Source organism: Peromyscus maniculatus, chromosome 23 (genome assembly GCF_049852395.1).
Source record: "Peromyscus maniculatus bairdii isolate BWxNUB_F1_BW_parent chromosome 23, HU_Pman_BW_mat_3.1, whole genome shotgun sequence".
NCBI lineage: Eukaryota > Metazoa > Chordata > Mammalia > Rodentia > Cricetidae > Peromyscus > Peromyscus maniculatus.
The window spans coordinates 57463199-57480473 of record NC_134874.1 but is presented as its reverse complement, the minus strand read 5'-3'; the positions used below and the strand labels follow the sequence as shown (position 1 = coordinate 57480473).

Sequence of the window (17275 nt, the reverse complement as noted above, 5' to 3'; positions counted from 1 at the left end):
CTTAGAGTCCTGTGAGCAAATCCCCGCAGTGGGAGAGCTGGTCTGGTTTGGGTTTTAGGGGACCTCTATATTGCTTCCCTAGATGTGGGATTAATTTCCATCCATGCCCGGAAAGTGTTTACGGGTCCCTTCTCTCTCCGTCCTCACAGGCAGTGCTTTTCTTAGTGAGTGCTGACGGGGACAGATGCTGGTTGTGGCTGTCATCTGTGTTTCCTAAGAAGGTACTTGCAGGGCTCCTTCCTGTACTCTGTGAATTTGCATATCCCTGAGGGTAGAGCATTTTTTCATGTGTTACATGGGGTCTTACCCGCCAGTGTACAGATGCTGAACCATCCCCACACCTCCAGGACGAAACCAATTTGATCATGGTGAATGATCTTTTTGATGTTCCATTTGCAAGCATTTTACTGAAAATGTTTGTGTCTCTGATAAGGGAATTGGCCTCTAATTCTCCTTTCTGTTGCTGTTTCATCTTAATCCTGTTTTGTATCTGGGTGGTGCTCGTCTGTACGGAACATTTGGTGGCATCTCTCTCTTTCTAGTCTAGGAAGCAGCATGAGAAGCATCCCCGCCAGCTCTGTGACAGCCTCACGGACGTCAGCAATGGCTCCAGCAGGCACCTGGGGGGTTGAGAGATTTTTTTTTTCTTTTTTATTACTGCTTCAACATTGCTTTTTATAGAGGTTTAAGTAGTTTTTATCCTCTTTGCTCAATTTGGTATGTCATAGGCACCTAGAAACACACCCAGTTCTTTCATGTTTACCAGCTTACTTTCAAGCAGTTCTTCAGTTACGGCCCAGTGAGCTTCTGAATTGTGTGCTGTCTGTTCCTGAATTTCCCTTTTCATCTCTAATTCTGTTCATTTGGGCCTTTGTTTGAATTCTTTCTATTGGTTTGACTCAGCGTCGATCTTATTTATCTTTTCAAATAACCAACCTTTTCATTGATTTTTTTTTTTTAAATTTCATTTCTTTCTCCTCTGATGTCTGTTATTTCTGTTCACTTGCTTATGGGATTTTTCTTGTTCTTATTTTTCTAAGGCTCTGAGGCACATTGTTAAGTTTGTATTTCAAATCTCTTGTGTTTTCAAGACGTGGGCACTGCCCAGCTCTAGGGCTGCTTCCATCCATCATGGATTCCTTTCATTTGTATTCTTTATCATGAAAGTGAAGGAGAAACTTCAACGATGATTGACAGTTTTGCTGGATTAACAGAATTCTGGGTTAGCAGAATAAGAGCATGCATGAGGTGGCATGTAAGGTCAGTAAGGACAGGCGCAGGTGTGATGGATGGGCTTCAAGAGTCCAGGGGTTTCCTTGGAACAAGTGTGAAGGTGCACCCTAGGGCAGGAAGCTGTGTTGCATTGTCTGGGGATGCATCAATGCAGGTTGATGTAGTTGAGATACGATTTATTACCTTTAATATTCAGCAATGATGGCCTGGTGTGTGTGTCTCTATCTTATATACGTGTTACTGGATAGAACTGAAGGATGAACCATTGTGAAGAAATAACACACTTATTCCCTGAATATGTCAGTCCATGTCTGCCTCTCGAGAGGAAGGGTGATTGTTGTTAGATGCCTGTCACGCTGTGGCTCTTAATTAGCATGCAGATTGGCTTCACATTGAAATTCCCTTCCCTCTTTTTTCTTTTGGGTTTTAAAAGTACACAAACAATATGTCCTGGCTATAGCACAACCAAGTGGCTTTGAGGGTGACAAAGGCACACCCTCTCTGTGAGGTCATAGCGTTCCACAGCAGTCTTGTGAACATCTTTAAAGACCATTAGGCCATGTATAAAGGCATGCATACACATACGGTGCAGCATTTTTTTGTATGTAAAATCATACCAGGCGGGATTGTGCACACAGAATTGTTAGAGATGTGGTTTTCTTTCTGAATTGCATAGAGTGTTCTGAAATACAAGTGCTCCATGAACTTCCTACCCATTACCATGTTGATGAATGGATGTTGATTATAAATTGCACTCTTAAAGCACCACAGTTGGATTCGTATAGCAGTAGAGGTAGTTTTTAGGATAAATTCCTAGAAGTTGAATTGCTGTCAATGAGGAGAAAGCAAGGCAGGGTTTGCATGGTCCCATCACACCACTGCTGCCTCTGGAAAGGCTGAAGACTTAGTTTACACCACCAGCGGACCTCGCCAGCCTCCAATATTGTTAGTTGCTGAGTGTCCCATCTCATCTGCATCACGTCTGTTCATATCCTCACCTGCCATTCTATGTCTTGTGTGCATTTTATGTCTTAGTTCCAGAGCTTCTAAACCCTCTGAAAACAATCCAATCTGTCCACCATCTCACTGCCTTAAGCTGCAGATGATGACACTTGGTATACATATATACACATGTACAAATTTAAATATATGAAATGTATGAATATATAATATGCATGTCTAATATAGAGTTGTGTATAAAATATATCACATTTTAAAATATAGATACATTTATGTTTTACCACATTCTATAGAGACACTTGTTTACGCCAGCTTTCAGCCTTCCCCTTCTGGAGTACAAGCTCCATTAGGATAGAAACTGTGTGTGTGTGTGTGTGTGTGTGTGTGTGTGTGTGTGTGTGTGTGTGTGTTTGCCATCTGTGTCAACAGTGCCTGAATGCTGAGCATGTTCCATGGGACATGCCTGTGCTTGAGGCATGGTGTGTGGCTTTGATCATTCAGCCAGCATTCACTGAGTGTGTGTTTCCTGTAACGGTGAAACAGTGTGGTGAGGTCCATAAGGGGTAGTGTGTGGGGGCGGGGGGCGGGGGGGAACGGGGGACGGACAACCTTTGTCAAGAAAGATCATAAATGCTTGTGTAAGAAAAGGGGCAGATGCACAAAGAGGGTCTCACCTTGGAGGAGGGGCTTGCATGGGACCACAGTGAGCACTGAATGCGCCTTATGACAAACAGGACTGGTGTAAGAATGGCTTTGTGTATGAACAGGTAAGTTTTAGTTGTGTGTGTGTGTGTGTGTGTGTGTGTGTGTGTGTGTGTGTGTGTGTGTGCGTGTGTGCGCGTGTGTGCGCGTGCACATGTATGATCAAAGTGTGTCAATGAGAGAAATGATTTTTCTGAATGGTTTTACCAGATGCATGGGCAATGCAAATCTAGGTGTGGGTGTGTTAAACAGGCCATAACCCTAGCAAGCAAGAGTCCTGTCCGGAAGGCGGAGGTAAGTGCTATGGTGGGGGTGAGAGCCTTTCGTTTCTTTAGAGATCCACTTTATTCTGATGGACCTAGGGAGCCCGAGGCATTTGCTGTGTTAGGATTTCCTCACAGTTGGGTATGAGCAGGATGGAAATGCCTCTGTGTATGCACCAGGCTTGTTTTCTGTGCATTTAACTGCATCTAACCTGCTGTTTTCCTTCCCTTCTGTCTTGGCATGCTTGCTCTCTTTTCCTGGACATCAGGAGCAAAAACGTGTAGATGGCACCACCCGTGAGGTGAAAAAGGTTAGAAAAGCCAGAAACAGGCGCCAGGAGTGGAGTATGATGGCGTATGACAAAGAGCTTAGGCCCGACAACAGGTTGTCTCAGAGTGTGCACCACGGAGCATCCTCCGAGGGATCTCTGTCCCCAGATACTAGGTGTGTGCGTGTCACGGACCCCTCCCCATGTCTGAGCCCCGGTATTTTGGGTTTCTGTGGGCCCCACTACGTCCTTAAAAATGACGTCTATATTTTGTTTTCAAAACAATGCTTTAAGGCAGTGCTGTTTGGGGTTGGGTTACTTTGCATGCTTTTCAATTGAAGTTTGCTCTGGGGTTAATCTGGGAAGAGGAGTTTTAATGTGGATCCTGAACTTGGGTCAGTGACTCTACTTTTGCTTAGTTGTACCTTACTGCTTGAATGTGAATGTTGAATTTCCTTCGCTCCTTGTCATCTCACAAGGATGCAATCGTGTTAGTATGATCATGGGGGGTCGCAGTAACCCAGGGAGACCTGGGTTTGAAGAAGACACAGACATCAGAGGCCTGGTGTCTCACTCCAGATAACTCACTTGCATGCTCTCATTTCAGGAGGACTTCCTGCCGAGTTTTCTTTTCAAAATTGACAGACCCGAGTAAGAATATTTCTTGCAGGTGCAGACAGTGAAGTCATGAGGTCACAAGGAGACTTACCGGGTGGCTGACCAGCCTGTTTTAACTTTGATTTAATGTCTTGTTCTGTTTTATTGAATCATCATGATCCGTTTGTGTGGACTTCTAGTCCTCAGCATTTACAAGTTAGAATTCAAGCTGGGCGTACAGCTCAGTTGGAACAGTGGTCGGCTGGCATGTGTGAAGCCTGGGTGTAAAGCCTGGAGTTTCATAAGCCCAGCGTGGTGGCACATGCCTCTGATCCTAACGCTCAAAGGTGGAAGCAGAATATCAGAAAACCAGGGTCATCCTGGGCTACATACTTGAGGCCATCCTGGGATACATGACACTCTGTCTTTAAAATAATAACAAATAAACAAAATGCCATGAATTTATCCAAGAAAATGTCAAAAATAGCAAGAAATCAAGTATACACCTCGTACTTCTGGTTCTTTCTTCTTTTCACCTTTTAAACCTCAGAGTTTAGAGCAGCCTCCGCCTACCCAAGGAACAGGTGGGTGTTTGCTAGGAGACAAGTTTAGGGATTGCAGGGCGTTTGATATTGCTTCCTGCCCAGGCCTATGAGCTCTGAAAAGGCACACCCCAGGTAATCTTTCTGTACACCTGCTACCTTAAGCATTCAGAGAACTCTGGGAGCTCTGGGTTCTAGCCTCACAACTGAACGTTATTGCTGGTTATTGATATTACAGCTCTGCTCCTAAGGTGAGGGATACAGGGACCCAAGCGTCCACTGGTGTCCATTTGTTGTTTTGACAAAAGCTTAGTTGGGATTTTAATTTTGTCACACAAAGCACATACCCATGTTCGCTCCATACATATGCTAATTTAAACACATGCAGATGGAAACCTTGGGATTTGTTTAACCCCTCGGTGGAATGCTTCTCATGCACCATCTGAGATGAGCTTGTTCCACGCCTGGCATGATGCTGACGGCCTTTGGAATCATTTGATACTTTGCTTGTATGTTCACGTGGCCTAGATAAGGTTTCATTTCTCTCAGCGTACAAAACCAGAGCTAGGTGGATCACTTCGTCAAAACTTGCTTTTTTCTCATTCACTTTCCCATGACTTATATAACATGGCATACATAACTAACTTACTAATAAACAGATCACAGTTCATCATTGGTCTTAGACAGAACTCCTTGAATTAATTTGGAAAGTTTGGCTTATTTTATTAAAACTGCAGCCTTTTCTCTTTTTAAGAAAATGTTTATTTTCTTTTCAGTTATTTGTGTGTATTTGTACATGACATTGGGTGTGTGAGTGCAGTTCCTGCAGAGGCCAGAAGAGGGTGTCAGATCCCCTAGAATTGGAGTTACAGATGGTTTTTAACGCTGTGAGTGTGGAACTCAAACCTGGGTCCTCTGCAAGAGCAGCAAGTATGTTTAACTGCTGAGCCATCTAGCACTCCAGCCCTAACTTTTTCTTATTATGAAATAAAACATACTTACAATCTGGATATTACAGAAAGAAATTAAAATTAAATACTCATCATGACATCATCCAGAGACACCATCTGCATTTTACGGTATCTGTCTTTGGTCTTTTTCTGTGCCTGTGTGTGGGATTTTTATCTTTACAAAATTGGAATCATGCCGTCCATCATTTTCCCCTGACTTCTTTTACTGTTTTTTTGTTTGTTTGTTTGTTTTTTTGTTTTTTTGAGGGAGGTTGTTTGTTGGTTTTTGTTTTTTTGACACGGGGTCTCACTATGTAGCCCTGGGTGCCCTGGAACTCAAGATGTAGACCCCAAACACACAGAGATCCATCTGCCTCAGCCTCCCAAGTACTGGGATTAAAGGTGTGTGTCACCATACCTAGCTCTTGACATCTTAAAAATATTGTATTTTTTAATATTATTTGATAAAAGCATGGTTTTTAGTGGTGCAGCCTCCTCTCATGTGTATATTAAAGATACCAAGGAAAGTTTAATCTCCAGTTTCATGGTGTGTGTACAAGGCAGTTGTATATATAAAATGTTTTAGCTCACACAGTCCAGGTGAACTAAACTTAAATTCTGCCCTCTCCCTACAGATGTTAGGCATGGCTTGTCTCCAGCTGTAAGTTTCGGATGCACAGTTGATGAAATGTTCTCTGTAGTCAGAAATCAGTACATCTCCACATCCAGCCTGCCTTAGTTTCTGCCATCTTTATCTTAGTTTCATGCCATCTGAGCCATGCTTTAATGCTGTGGCTCTGCCCACCTGCCTCTACAAACCCTGGGGATTGGTGGGACTCTCCCACTAGTTGAACAGCCTCCTTCCGGCCTCTTTATCTTAACCCGCCAGTTCTCTCTGCTGCAACACACGAAGGCTGACCATTGCAGAGCCCCAGGATCACACCCCTCATCACCACATCGGCGGTGTGCCTCACGGCAGCTTCTGCCTGCCCACTCAGCCAGCGTCCTCTGAGCCCCCCCTCCCTCCACACACACACACAGGCTGCTGGCAGCCTTCTGTGCCCTGGCCCTTCGCTCTTCCCTGATCACCCTCTGCTTCTCCTGTTCTCACCTTCCTCGGAGTCCCGTCCTGTGGAAATCACCTGTGTGTCACCTCTCTCTCTATCTGCTCACCTCCTTTGTCGTGGCTCCTTTTCCTGTTTCTCAACTCTGTTTTCCAAGAATGGCATTCTCATTTGTACCACAGAACATGCTGTGTCCTGGCCTGTGTCTCACTGGAGACACTCCACGCTGTGCTGGGTGACTGTTTCCTTTAAAAAGTGACACGTCAGTGATCTAGTTACTTAGCAGAGTGTGGATGTTATCACCGACCCCATAGTTTTAGAGCTTTTATACTTTTGAAATGCACTGAACCCGAGTACAGGACAGATAGCCTCTGCCCCTAAAATACTGGAGCTCATTTGCTAGTGGTTGGAAGAGTGGACCAGACATCTTCACAAGCACATCATCATCTAGACTACAACTCACAGACAGGGGAGACAAATAAGCTATTAATTCTCATGCTGTAGTTAGGGGACAGCGGGGAGGAGAGATTCTTCTGACGTGTTCTGTGCTCCACTTGGGGAAAGCTACCCACAGAAGTCCAGAGACAGACGTGAGTTTGTGTCTTCATCCTGCTCCCTCTACATCCCCAGTGTGTGTTTACCTGTCTCCCTTCAGAGAGAGAAACACAAGCTGAACCCTAACAGGAACCAACAAGTGTATGTGAGAAAAGTCAGAACGAGACGAGAAGAATGGGAGAGGAGGAAAATGGGCATTGAATTCATGAGTGACGCAAGGAGGCTGGAGCAGGCAGGGAGCGGCGCGGAGGAAGACAGCAGGCCCAGAGGGTGCGTCGGGTCGCTGTCTTGGATCCCCAGCCCGAGGTCGAGCCCTGCTTCAGCGTCATAGAGGATGTGCAGCCCTACTCACTGTCCTGTAACTCAGGCGAGAGCGTGTGCCCCCTATTAACATGCTTGTGGCTGCTGCACATGCCAGCTCACCCTCATGCCAGGCTGTGCAGGATGCCCGTCATCAGCCCCTTCCAAACTGCTCACTAACTAACTCAAGGTCTCCTTCCCTTTTAGAGCTCTGTTGTGGCGGCGCGCTCACAGCCCAGGAGACCTGTCAATGCTGCTTCTCCTTCTTGGGTTTAATATATTTCTGCCATTTAGGACAAGTGCCGCTCACTGTTACACTCTGGGCCCTACTTTCTCCTCTTGCCGTTGTTAACATGTATCCAGATCGCCTGCCGTCTAATTATACGCTGCCATATTTTATTGCCTCTGAAGTTCTCTGTCAATCTGAGATATTGTTTGTCAATGAAATGGGGTTTGACATATAGCATTGTCTTCATAAGGAAATACATGGAATGCTGTGGAAATGAGGCTCCGCTGGTCCCCACTTACTGGCCTGACTTATCAAAGCTTCAAATCTGAACCCATGTAACACTGGGGCTTGCTGCTGAAATAATTGTGCTGTGCTTGCAAGCTCTCTTGGGGCTGGACCTAGCTGATCATAAAAGAAACAAATGTCTCATCCTTGTCTACTGACAATGTTGCTATTCGTAGATATATGCATCTACCTCTTAGGGGACATTTTTAAAACTTCCATTTTCCTCACCCCCTTCCCTCCGAAATCAGGTCTCACGCATCCGACATCACCGATTACTCTTACCCTGCTACTCCCAGCCACTCTCTGCAGCCACAGCCCGTGGCACCTTCCGGCACAGCGGGCGACACACCACTGCATGGCACCGCAAACCAAGGCGCCGAGCATGAGTACCGACCCTCATCTGCCTCGGCCCGGCACATGGCCCTGAACAGACCTCAGCAGCCACCGCCCCCACCTCCTCCCCAGGCCCCAGAGGGGTCCCAGACTTCTACATCAGTGGCTCCAGCCGACTATGGGTAAGTTGCTGTTCTTGTTTCTTGTTGCTCTTGAATTTGTGTCTTGGCAGAATTTTATCACATAGACTATAGACACGAATGAATGGGCAGAGTGTCGGGGTTGGCAGAGTCTGCATCCAATAAAATAGGTGGCGAAGCCTGCCTCTGGCCATCTCCTTTTGTAGCCACATCTCAGGTGAACAGTGCACGTGTGTGTGCGCTCCCCTGGTCCCCTGCTCACATACTGACTCTAAGCCAAGGCATCAATAAAGGGTAAAATGCTGACTTGTGAACCTGTCCACACCCTCATGTTTCTGAGGCCGTGCTGGTCATGGACAGTGAAAACATGTAACATCACTCTTCACCATGCATCCTGTGACCCCTTTCCCGGCCTCTGGGCTCCTGGAGCATTGTGCCCTACACCCTCTTGTTTTCTGCTCTGTTGATGCCTCCACTGTGTACAGACTCTTCCTGACCGTGTGTGAGTTCATTTGCGCCCCTCCCCTTTATTTTGGTAGGTTGCCTTTAGCCCTTTTACACTTAGTCTTTAAAATGCTCCCTGGTGTCTGCACCCAGGAAAGTTGAATATAACAATGTGTCTTCTCCATCCAAGTGCCAGCCTTGCTTTCTAATCGTACCCACGGCCTGAAAGAGGAGACCACATGGGTCTGGGTGTCCCCTATCCTTAGGCCTTGGCTAAGCTGGGGTTACTAGAATGTGTTTTAAGGCCACTATATCAGATGCTTGGAGAGCCTTTGGTTTTGAAAACCATTGCCCTGTCTCTTGGGGTGTTTGACATGCTGCTGGGCTCTTAACTCTGAGGATTCTCATCGAACGGGGTCAGAGAAGGCAGCATCCTTCCAACCCCCTGTCTCCTGGGTCTCAGAGGCCTCATAAGATGAGGTAAGCAGCTACACAGCATCTTTGAGAACCCAGGATGGAAAGCGCACTAGCCTTTTTCTGCCTTGTGTGTACCCTAGCCACCCACAGAAGTCACCACGCTCTTCAAATGGTTGTGTTAGGTCCTTTCAGTGGGTTCTTCATTGTCGTGATGAATCATGTAAGACTGGAAGAAACTGACTCTCAGAGTGGACACATGTGCCCTGCAGTGACTCTCTCCAGCTGGTGGCAGCATGCACCGTGTCCGAAAGGATCCTCTCTATAAGCTCTATTAGAACGAGGATGATGTGACCCTCCCTGGTCACTTGAGTGACTGTATGTTATTGTTCCTTAGGATGCTTCCAGCACAGATAATTGAATACTACAACCCCTCAGGACCACCACCACCTCCCCCTCCCCCCATGATTCCTTCAGCACAAACTGCCTTCGTCAGCCCTCTCCAGATCCCCGCGCACCCCCCACTCCCTGCCTCTGCTGGTTCCACGTACCCTGCCCCTTCTCACCAGCCCTCCACTGGGCTCCTGGCCACAGCACCACCGCCTCCAGGCCCCCCTCCTCCTCCCCCTGGCCCTCCTGGCCCCTCTTCTCTCTCATCCTCTCCTCTGCATGGTCCCCCCGTGGCTGAGGGAAAGCGCCCCGAACCTGCACAGCCACCCATAAGTGATGCAAGAAGTGACCTCCTGGCTGCCATCCGGATGGGTGAGTGCACACCTCATGTCACAGTCTCCCTTTTGGAAGACACACTTGGGTTCAGTCAGCTACGCTGCCTCAGAAGATAACTGTACCTTCTGTCATTTGTTACTTTGTTAATAAGTTGGGATTCTTTTACAGGTAGCGTGGAAACACATTATAATAAAAAGGTAAAAATTCAGGAAAGGTATACTTGACAAGAAACCAGAAATTAGACATCACATGATAGATTAAGTAATAGGACCTTTCTCCACTTTGTACCACAAGAATAAAATGGAAGAAAGTAAGCAGTCAGCAGTGGTTTCATTTTAAACAAATCTAAGTTTACTCTGGACTCGTCAGAGAAGCTCGATGTGCCGAGCCAGTGGCTTCCAGTATTTATTCAGCAGCGTACAGATTGTGCCAGGCAAAAGTCCTGCCCTCACCACCGGCCCAACACAGGAGAGGCGTCATGTGCACGATGTACACTCAGTAGAGGGAGCCTGGTTCCTGGCCTGTTTGCCTGCCCCAGAGCCTCCCAGGAAGACCTGTGTGCGGTACTGTTCATCCTTAACCAGTCAAAGCCCAGGGTGGCCAGCACAGCAACAGGCTGTGGAATATTCAGAGAGCTTCTTGAGCCTTAGGGAACCATATGCCTCCTGACTATAGTTTGCTTGTCTCAGCTGAAAACAACCGAGAACAGTTGCTGGTCTGCAACCCTAGAACTCCAGTGTTGTAGCATCCCTGACAGAGCTATGATGCAGCTGCCTCGGCCTGAGTTCACTGAATCAGGACAGTACACACACACACACACACACACAGACACACACACACACACCACACACACACACACACACACACACACACACACACACACCACACACACACACACACACACACACACACACACACCACACACACACACACACATACACACCACACACACACACACACATACACACCACACACACACACACACACACACACACACACACACACACACACACACACACCAGACACACAGACACACACCTGCCACTCAAAGATTCCTCCAAGTACTTTGAACATCATTGATAAACTTCAGTTTGTCAAGAGATGAAGTCTGAAAGCCAGAATACCTTAAGGGAGGTCAGCTTTCCAGTCACAGGAAGAGAGTATTAGATGTGCTTTTGTATACCCGTGGCCAGTCTAGTGAGTCGGTAACCAGAGGCTGCCATGCTCCAAAAGACTATATCTGTTCTCTACAGATGCAAAGCTTGTAAATATAGAAATCGAAGTACTGTCCAGGTTAAGGTTTACCAGAAATGGGAGCAAATGGGTCAGGATGGTTGGGTCCTGAGTCAGGGAAAATGCCCCCGTAGATTGGCTTTAGTGATGGCATTTGAATAATATTTGTAAGGAAATAGTAACAGGGTTTGTCTATGGTGACTTCTGGTTTTCAAGTTTCCTTCAGGAACGAACATGTGAAGTATTTTAGTAATATAGGAACATCTGTGTCCCATGTAACTCCTGAACAGTCTAGAGAAAAGTACATGTGTATTTGTATGTGTGTGTGCCTGTCTGTGTCTATGTCTGTATGTTTGTGTGTGACAGATTGGGAAAGCTAGCTCCAACATTGCCAGGGCAAATAATACAGGAATATTTTTCTCCTGGTTTCATAGCTAGCTCATAAATCTGAAATTCTGTCAAAGAGAAAGGTTTAAAATAAAGTGGTCCAAGTCAAATCCGCTGCATATTGTCTTACAACCCAGCTGTGCAGAAGGTTGTGTTTTGGGTCCGTCCCTGCAGACTTAGCGCACACATTCTTTCCACCTGCCGATGGCCACCACCTTGTATTTGTAACTCGGTAGAAAGCTGTTTGGTTTTCCTTCACCGGGAACGAGCAGAGAGACTGATTCTCTCCCCACTGTGTTTCCAGGAATCCAGTTGAAGAAGGTGCAGGAGCAGCGGGAGCAGGAAGCCAAGCGGGAGCCGGTCGGGAACGACGTGGCCACCATCTTGTCCAGACGCATTGCTGTGGAGTACAGCGACTCAGATGACGACTCTGAGTTTGACGAGAACGACTGGTCGGACTGAATCGCAGGGGCGGGCGGCATGGGGCCGGCGGCACAGGGCCGGCGGCAGGGGGACAGCCAGGGCACCGTACGGAAGTGTGTTAGGAGCGCGTGTGATCTCTGCACCCACATAGTGGTATTTCCCTGTAGCTTTAGTAACTTTTGTATTAACAGTGTGCTATTGCTTCTGCACATCCTTCTGGATCTGTTGAGTATTTACTGTGTAATACTTAAGTGCCACCAAACACACACTCCGTGCTGCACACCAGGAGACACGCTGTCACTAGTGCATAGTCCTGAAGTAGCATCTCGCTTCCCTCTCGGCCGTGAGAGTCTCGCTCTTGTGCATCCTGATTCAGCAGACTTGCCGTGTGTCTGTGGGGCTGCCCAGTGTCAGGTTTTCGCAAGATGAATGCCTGTGTGTCACAGTGGTGTCTTCCGACCAGTCGGCGATACTGCGTTCCCGTTTCTTTCCTTCGCAGGGTGGTTTCCAGACGGACTTGGTTCTGGAGGGGGAGGTTTAGCAAGTCTCTAAAGAGACGTCTCTGCGTTTGGACTCTTGGCCTGGCGGCCTTCGAGTGAAGGAAGGGCCTGCTCTGCTTTCCGTGTCTGCTCTGTTGCTTTCTGCTACCTTTGCACCACATCAGGGGGCTCCCTTGACAAGCAGGGGCCCCTCTGGGTGCGCATGTGGAAAGCGCCCACGAGGGACTTTTGTACAGCGTTGCAAATGGAGCTCACTGTAGGGGCCAGCCCTGATAGTGTGGACACCCGTTAGCCAGGCCAGGTGCGAGCTGCCCGGAGTCTGAAGAGCTTACATGACAGCACATCTGGTCCCCTCCTCCTCCTCCTCCACCCAGTGCAGATGAGACCTACACATTTCACTTCCTGGGATCCCTGCCCCTCTGTTCACCAGGGAGGGAGCAAAATTCAGCACCTCACCCCACTTGCTCAGAATCTTAGGAGCTGGGGTTTAGCTGAGAAATGCCGCCAGCTGTTCACAACCCACGGTGCTGTGGCTGGATTCACACTCAGTCTCTCAAACAGGGCCTTCACCTGAAGCACAGTACTCTTCTCTCATGTTGTTGGCACATTTTAATTGTAAAAAGTACCTCACAAGATAAACTGGATCCAGCCGGTTGCCAAGGCAGAGAACCCTGACTTCCCCTCTGCTGTCTGGTCCCTGGCGTAGGCAGGGGCTTAACTGCAGGAGGACAGTGTCTCCTTTGCTGTTCTGGAAGGACAGCTGCTCATTTAAATAAGTCACTGGATGTCCCCATGCTTGGGTTACGTAGGACCTCACACACATGCTGGGTCCCCAGGGCTCTCTAGGTGCACACTTCAGATGGACTGCAGCCAATAGTATAGCTCACTTTTGATGAAAAGAAGAATCTAGATCTGGGGCGCAGTTGTGTCAGTCGATGTGGAGTGTCAGTGGGGTAATAACAAGTGATTTTTGCTCACGAGTTTGGGGACATCCCCCAGCTGCCCATGCCACCCTGTGTGAGTGGACACCTGTAGGAGGTTCTCGTCACATCGGATTTGACACTAAAACCCATCTACAGCCCCGCCCCCTCTTATGTCCTGCTTTGGTGTGGGTCCCGGTGCTGCCGGGGGACTGGCGTGCACTTGAGTGATCAGCCTGGAGCCTGTGCAGACGTGGCCACTGCTGTGACTCACGATCATAGTGGTGACTGTAAGAAGCCTTTCTGTTTCTTTCTCGTTTCTGTTTTTTGGGCACTGAGACCTACCATGTCGACATTACCCTCAGGACTGGGACGTCTTGAGTCTTTTGTTATGCTGACAGCGGTTAGCCTCTGTTGTTCCTCCTGTGTCCCTGTGCCCTGTGGAACTCCAGACTCACGTTGTCTGCACTCCTTCATTTGGTAGGGTCCTTATGCTCTCAGGGTGGAGGAAATACATAAAGCTACTAGCCATTGCCAGGATTTCTTTTACTGATTGCATATCATAGTGATGTTAGTGGCACTTTATTCATAAATATTCATGAGCTTATCAGTTGTTGGTTGTCCTGTAGTTTCATCAACCAGTGAGTTTTAGTTTGTTTTTATAGCTAGTGAGAAGCTTTTGCCCAATGTATTATGTAAGCTTTAAAAGAATGGAAAATGGCTAAAATCCGATTTAGATCATTTTTAGAGTATCTTTTCAGCAAATTTGATTTAGTCTAAAATTTAAATCCAAGATGCTTCTAAATATAATACTTTACAAAAGAGAAAAAAGTAAAAGTTTAAATTTTTGATTTTCATTTTTTAAAAACTATCTACTAAAACAAATGGAGAACAGAATTTCATAGCATATTTCATTTCTATAAGTTTCATGCTTAGAATTATAGCTACAGATTTTAAGATTGTTTTAAATTGTCCCCAGCTTTAGTCTTCTCTATGTATTTCAGCTGAGCATCTGACATATTTTTTCTCATTATATAGACTCAGGCGAATGGATAGATGGAGGTGTGGGTGGGGAGTGAGAGGGCAGATGGATGGATGTGTGGGTAGGTAGGTAGGTAGATGGATGATAGGTGGGTGGATGGATCAGTGGATGGGTGGGTGGATGGAGGATAGGTGGGTGGGTAAGTGGATGAGTGAATGGATGGATGGATGAGTGAGTGGATTGGTGAGTGGATGGATGGGTGGTAGATAGATGAATCAACTGTAGATGATGCATGAATGGTTGGAGGCATGGATGGGTGGTAGTGGGTGGATGCATGGGTGGGTGGTGGATAGAAGATGTCTGAGTCTGCACGTCCCTGCAGTGCCGAAGGGAAGTGAGCGCACAAACCATGAGCTTCGGTACTGAGATCTCATTCACTAAGACGCTGTTAGAAGATGGGTGTTGTCATCCTCTTGCATTTTTAACACATCAGGATTGTTATGAGCACAGGATGGGAAGGGTCATGAAAGCTTTGTAATATTTTAAACAGAAATGTGTGATACATTTGAATCCCTTAAAGACTGCAAAGAGTGTATCAGCAAGACTAGCAAGGAGTTTTTTGTTTTATGCAGGAGAGTATCTGTTATCTTGCAGTATTATCAATGCAGTTGTGAATTGAATCTAAAGTGGTATTAAAAACTGTCAAACAATTTTTAATCTGTTTGTATATCTTACTATAGATCACAAGTAACATCTAAATAAAATTACACGTGTAAGTCTACCTGGATCTGCTTATTTACAACAACACTGTGTGTTCAGCTCCTCAGGGAGAGAAGCTGGGCATATACAGTATCTTCAGTTGACATTATCCTCAGGAAACGGCAGAAGATTCCCACCAAAATCTGCATTAAGTTTCTGTGTGACCACAGGTTCAGAGTGAATTCTGCGAAGGCCATGGGGAAGCACTCATGTGTAGGTAGATGTCTCTTCAGAAATGGTGACAACATGGTCATTGGGGAGAGAGACCAGGAAGGTGAGGGTCTTAGCTGCATTGAGTCTCTATAATAATCATGAATGATCTGTGGCACTCATAGCATGTGAGGTATTTTTACGACTTACATCTTCTCAGGAGGATGCTTGCCCTCTTTCCCCCAAGGAAACTAGAGTAAAGCCACGTTGTTCAATGTGACTTGGCTGGATACAGATGCAAGCTAGGGGTAGCATTTCATTTGTGAAACAGTGGAAATAAAGCCTAGGCTGGGTAGGTAGGTGTGAGAAATTGAATGTGTGCCTCCTTGGATGGCTGCTTTTGAGCACCAAGAGTGCCCTGTGTGCCTCCACTATGAGTCTTCACACAGGACGCCTGGGACTTTGCAGAGCCTGGAGTAGTGCTCCACCTACCCAGAAGCCCTCTGTACTGTGCCCAGGCTCCTGGAGAGTCAGCAGCTTCTTGGTAAACGATGAAATGAGAGGCTGGATTTCCCACCTTCTTTGTAAACAGAAAGTAAATGTAAACTGTCTCTAAAGACATGGCATATCTAGTCTTTGATTGTGGGTGCTGCCCCCCAGGCATCTGCTGTGATTTTCCCCCTTGCTTTCACTGGAAGCAGGATTTCAGTAGAAACTCCTCCATCTTCCAGGGCAGAGCCCAGAAGCTAGCCCACTGCCTGGGGACAGAACCAAGATTCTAAACCAGGCCTTCTGCTCAAACCTGCTCTTGTGAACTTGCTGCTCAGGCCACAGGGGGATGCTACTGGGAGCTCAAGACATTTGTCACTGGGCTGGGGCTACCTGGAGCCTCCAAGATGTGCTGCCGCAATGAAGGTGTGAGTCCGAGGACCCAAATCCCTCCTAAAGATGTCTGTCTTACAAAGTGAGTGACTATTCTGAGTCCTTTCCTAGCAGCTTGCAGGCCAGATCCCGGGGCCAGTCTGCTCCCACATGTGTGATTCTAGCCAATGGTTGAACCTCTAGAGCTGTTGTTCCCACAGCTTGATCCCCTCCCCTGAGCCTCACTCTGGGTCACAGGCATTGGGGCAAACACGGCACACCAGTAGACAGACATCTGTCTGTCTGCCTTAATAAAAATGTTTCCCATGGAGTAGTCATCCTGTGATAGCTATGCTGTGAAAACATCCTGCTTTCCTCCCTACAAAGGCAGGAAAAAAAACAAGGTGTTTGGGATACAAAGTCACTGGGCCTGGTCCCATCTGTGATAGTCCTGATTAAATACGGTACCTGTGACCCTCTGTGGTGGTTTGAATGTAATTGGTCCCCATAATCTCGTAGGAAGTAGCACTATCAGGAGGTGTGGCTTTGTTAGAGTGGGTGTGGCCTCGTTGGAGGAAGTGTGCCACTGTGGGGGTGGGCTTTGAGGTTTTCTGTGCTCAGGATACCTCCCAGTGTCTCAGTCGACTTCCTGTTGCCTGCAAAATGTAGGACTCTCAGCTACTACTGCAACACCACTTCTACCTGCATGCTACCATGCCCCCAGTCATGAAGATGATGTGTTGAACTTCTGAACTGTAAGCCAGGCCCAATTAAATGTATTCCTTTAGAAGAGTTGCCGTGGTCATGGTACCAGAGAATGGGGTATTGATTGTGATAGACCTGACAATGCTTTTGTTTGGAGGAATTTGGACTTTGGCACTTTGGGTAAGGAAAACAGTGGAATGCTTTAAGCACTGCTTAAATGGGCCATACTAGTAGGAGCATGGAAGACAGTGGTGCTAAGCATTATTTGAACTACCGGGTGCTCACTCAAGGTTTCACAGGAGAATTTTAGTTTGTTGCCTAGAGATCATTCTTGTGATATTTTGGTGAA

The 17275-nt window shown here is 47.0% G+C and overlaps 1 protein-coding gene across 4 annotated transcripts in view; it reads left to right on the top strand.

Annotated features, from left to right (window-relative positions):
* Wasf3 (WASP family member 3) overlaps nt 1-15232 on the top strand; it is a 97771-nt gene extending 82539 nt beyond the window's left edge. For 2 of the 4 annotated variants that reach the window (XM_015998283.3, XM_076561052.1), the window contains exons 7-10: nt 7236-7405; nt 8198-8464; nt 9678-10042; nt 11931-15232. In XM_015998283.3, coding sequence (XP_015853769.1) covers nt 7236-7405; nt 8198-8464; nt 9678-10042; nt 11931-12088 — 960 coding nt within the window. In that variant the 3' untranslated portion in view covers nt 12089-15232. Of the gene's footprint in view, nt 1-3427; nt 3604-7235; nt 7406-8197; nt 8465-9677; nt 10043-11930 lie in introns of all 4 variants that reach the window. The other 2 variants (XM_006979640.4, XM_042268392.2) reach the window with 1 other exon arrangement.
* The last annotated feature ends 2043 nt before the right edge of the window (nt 15233-17275 follow it).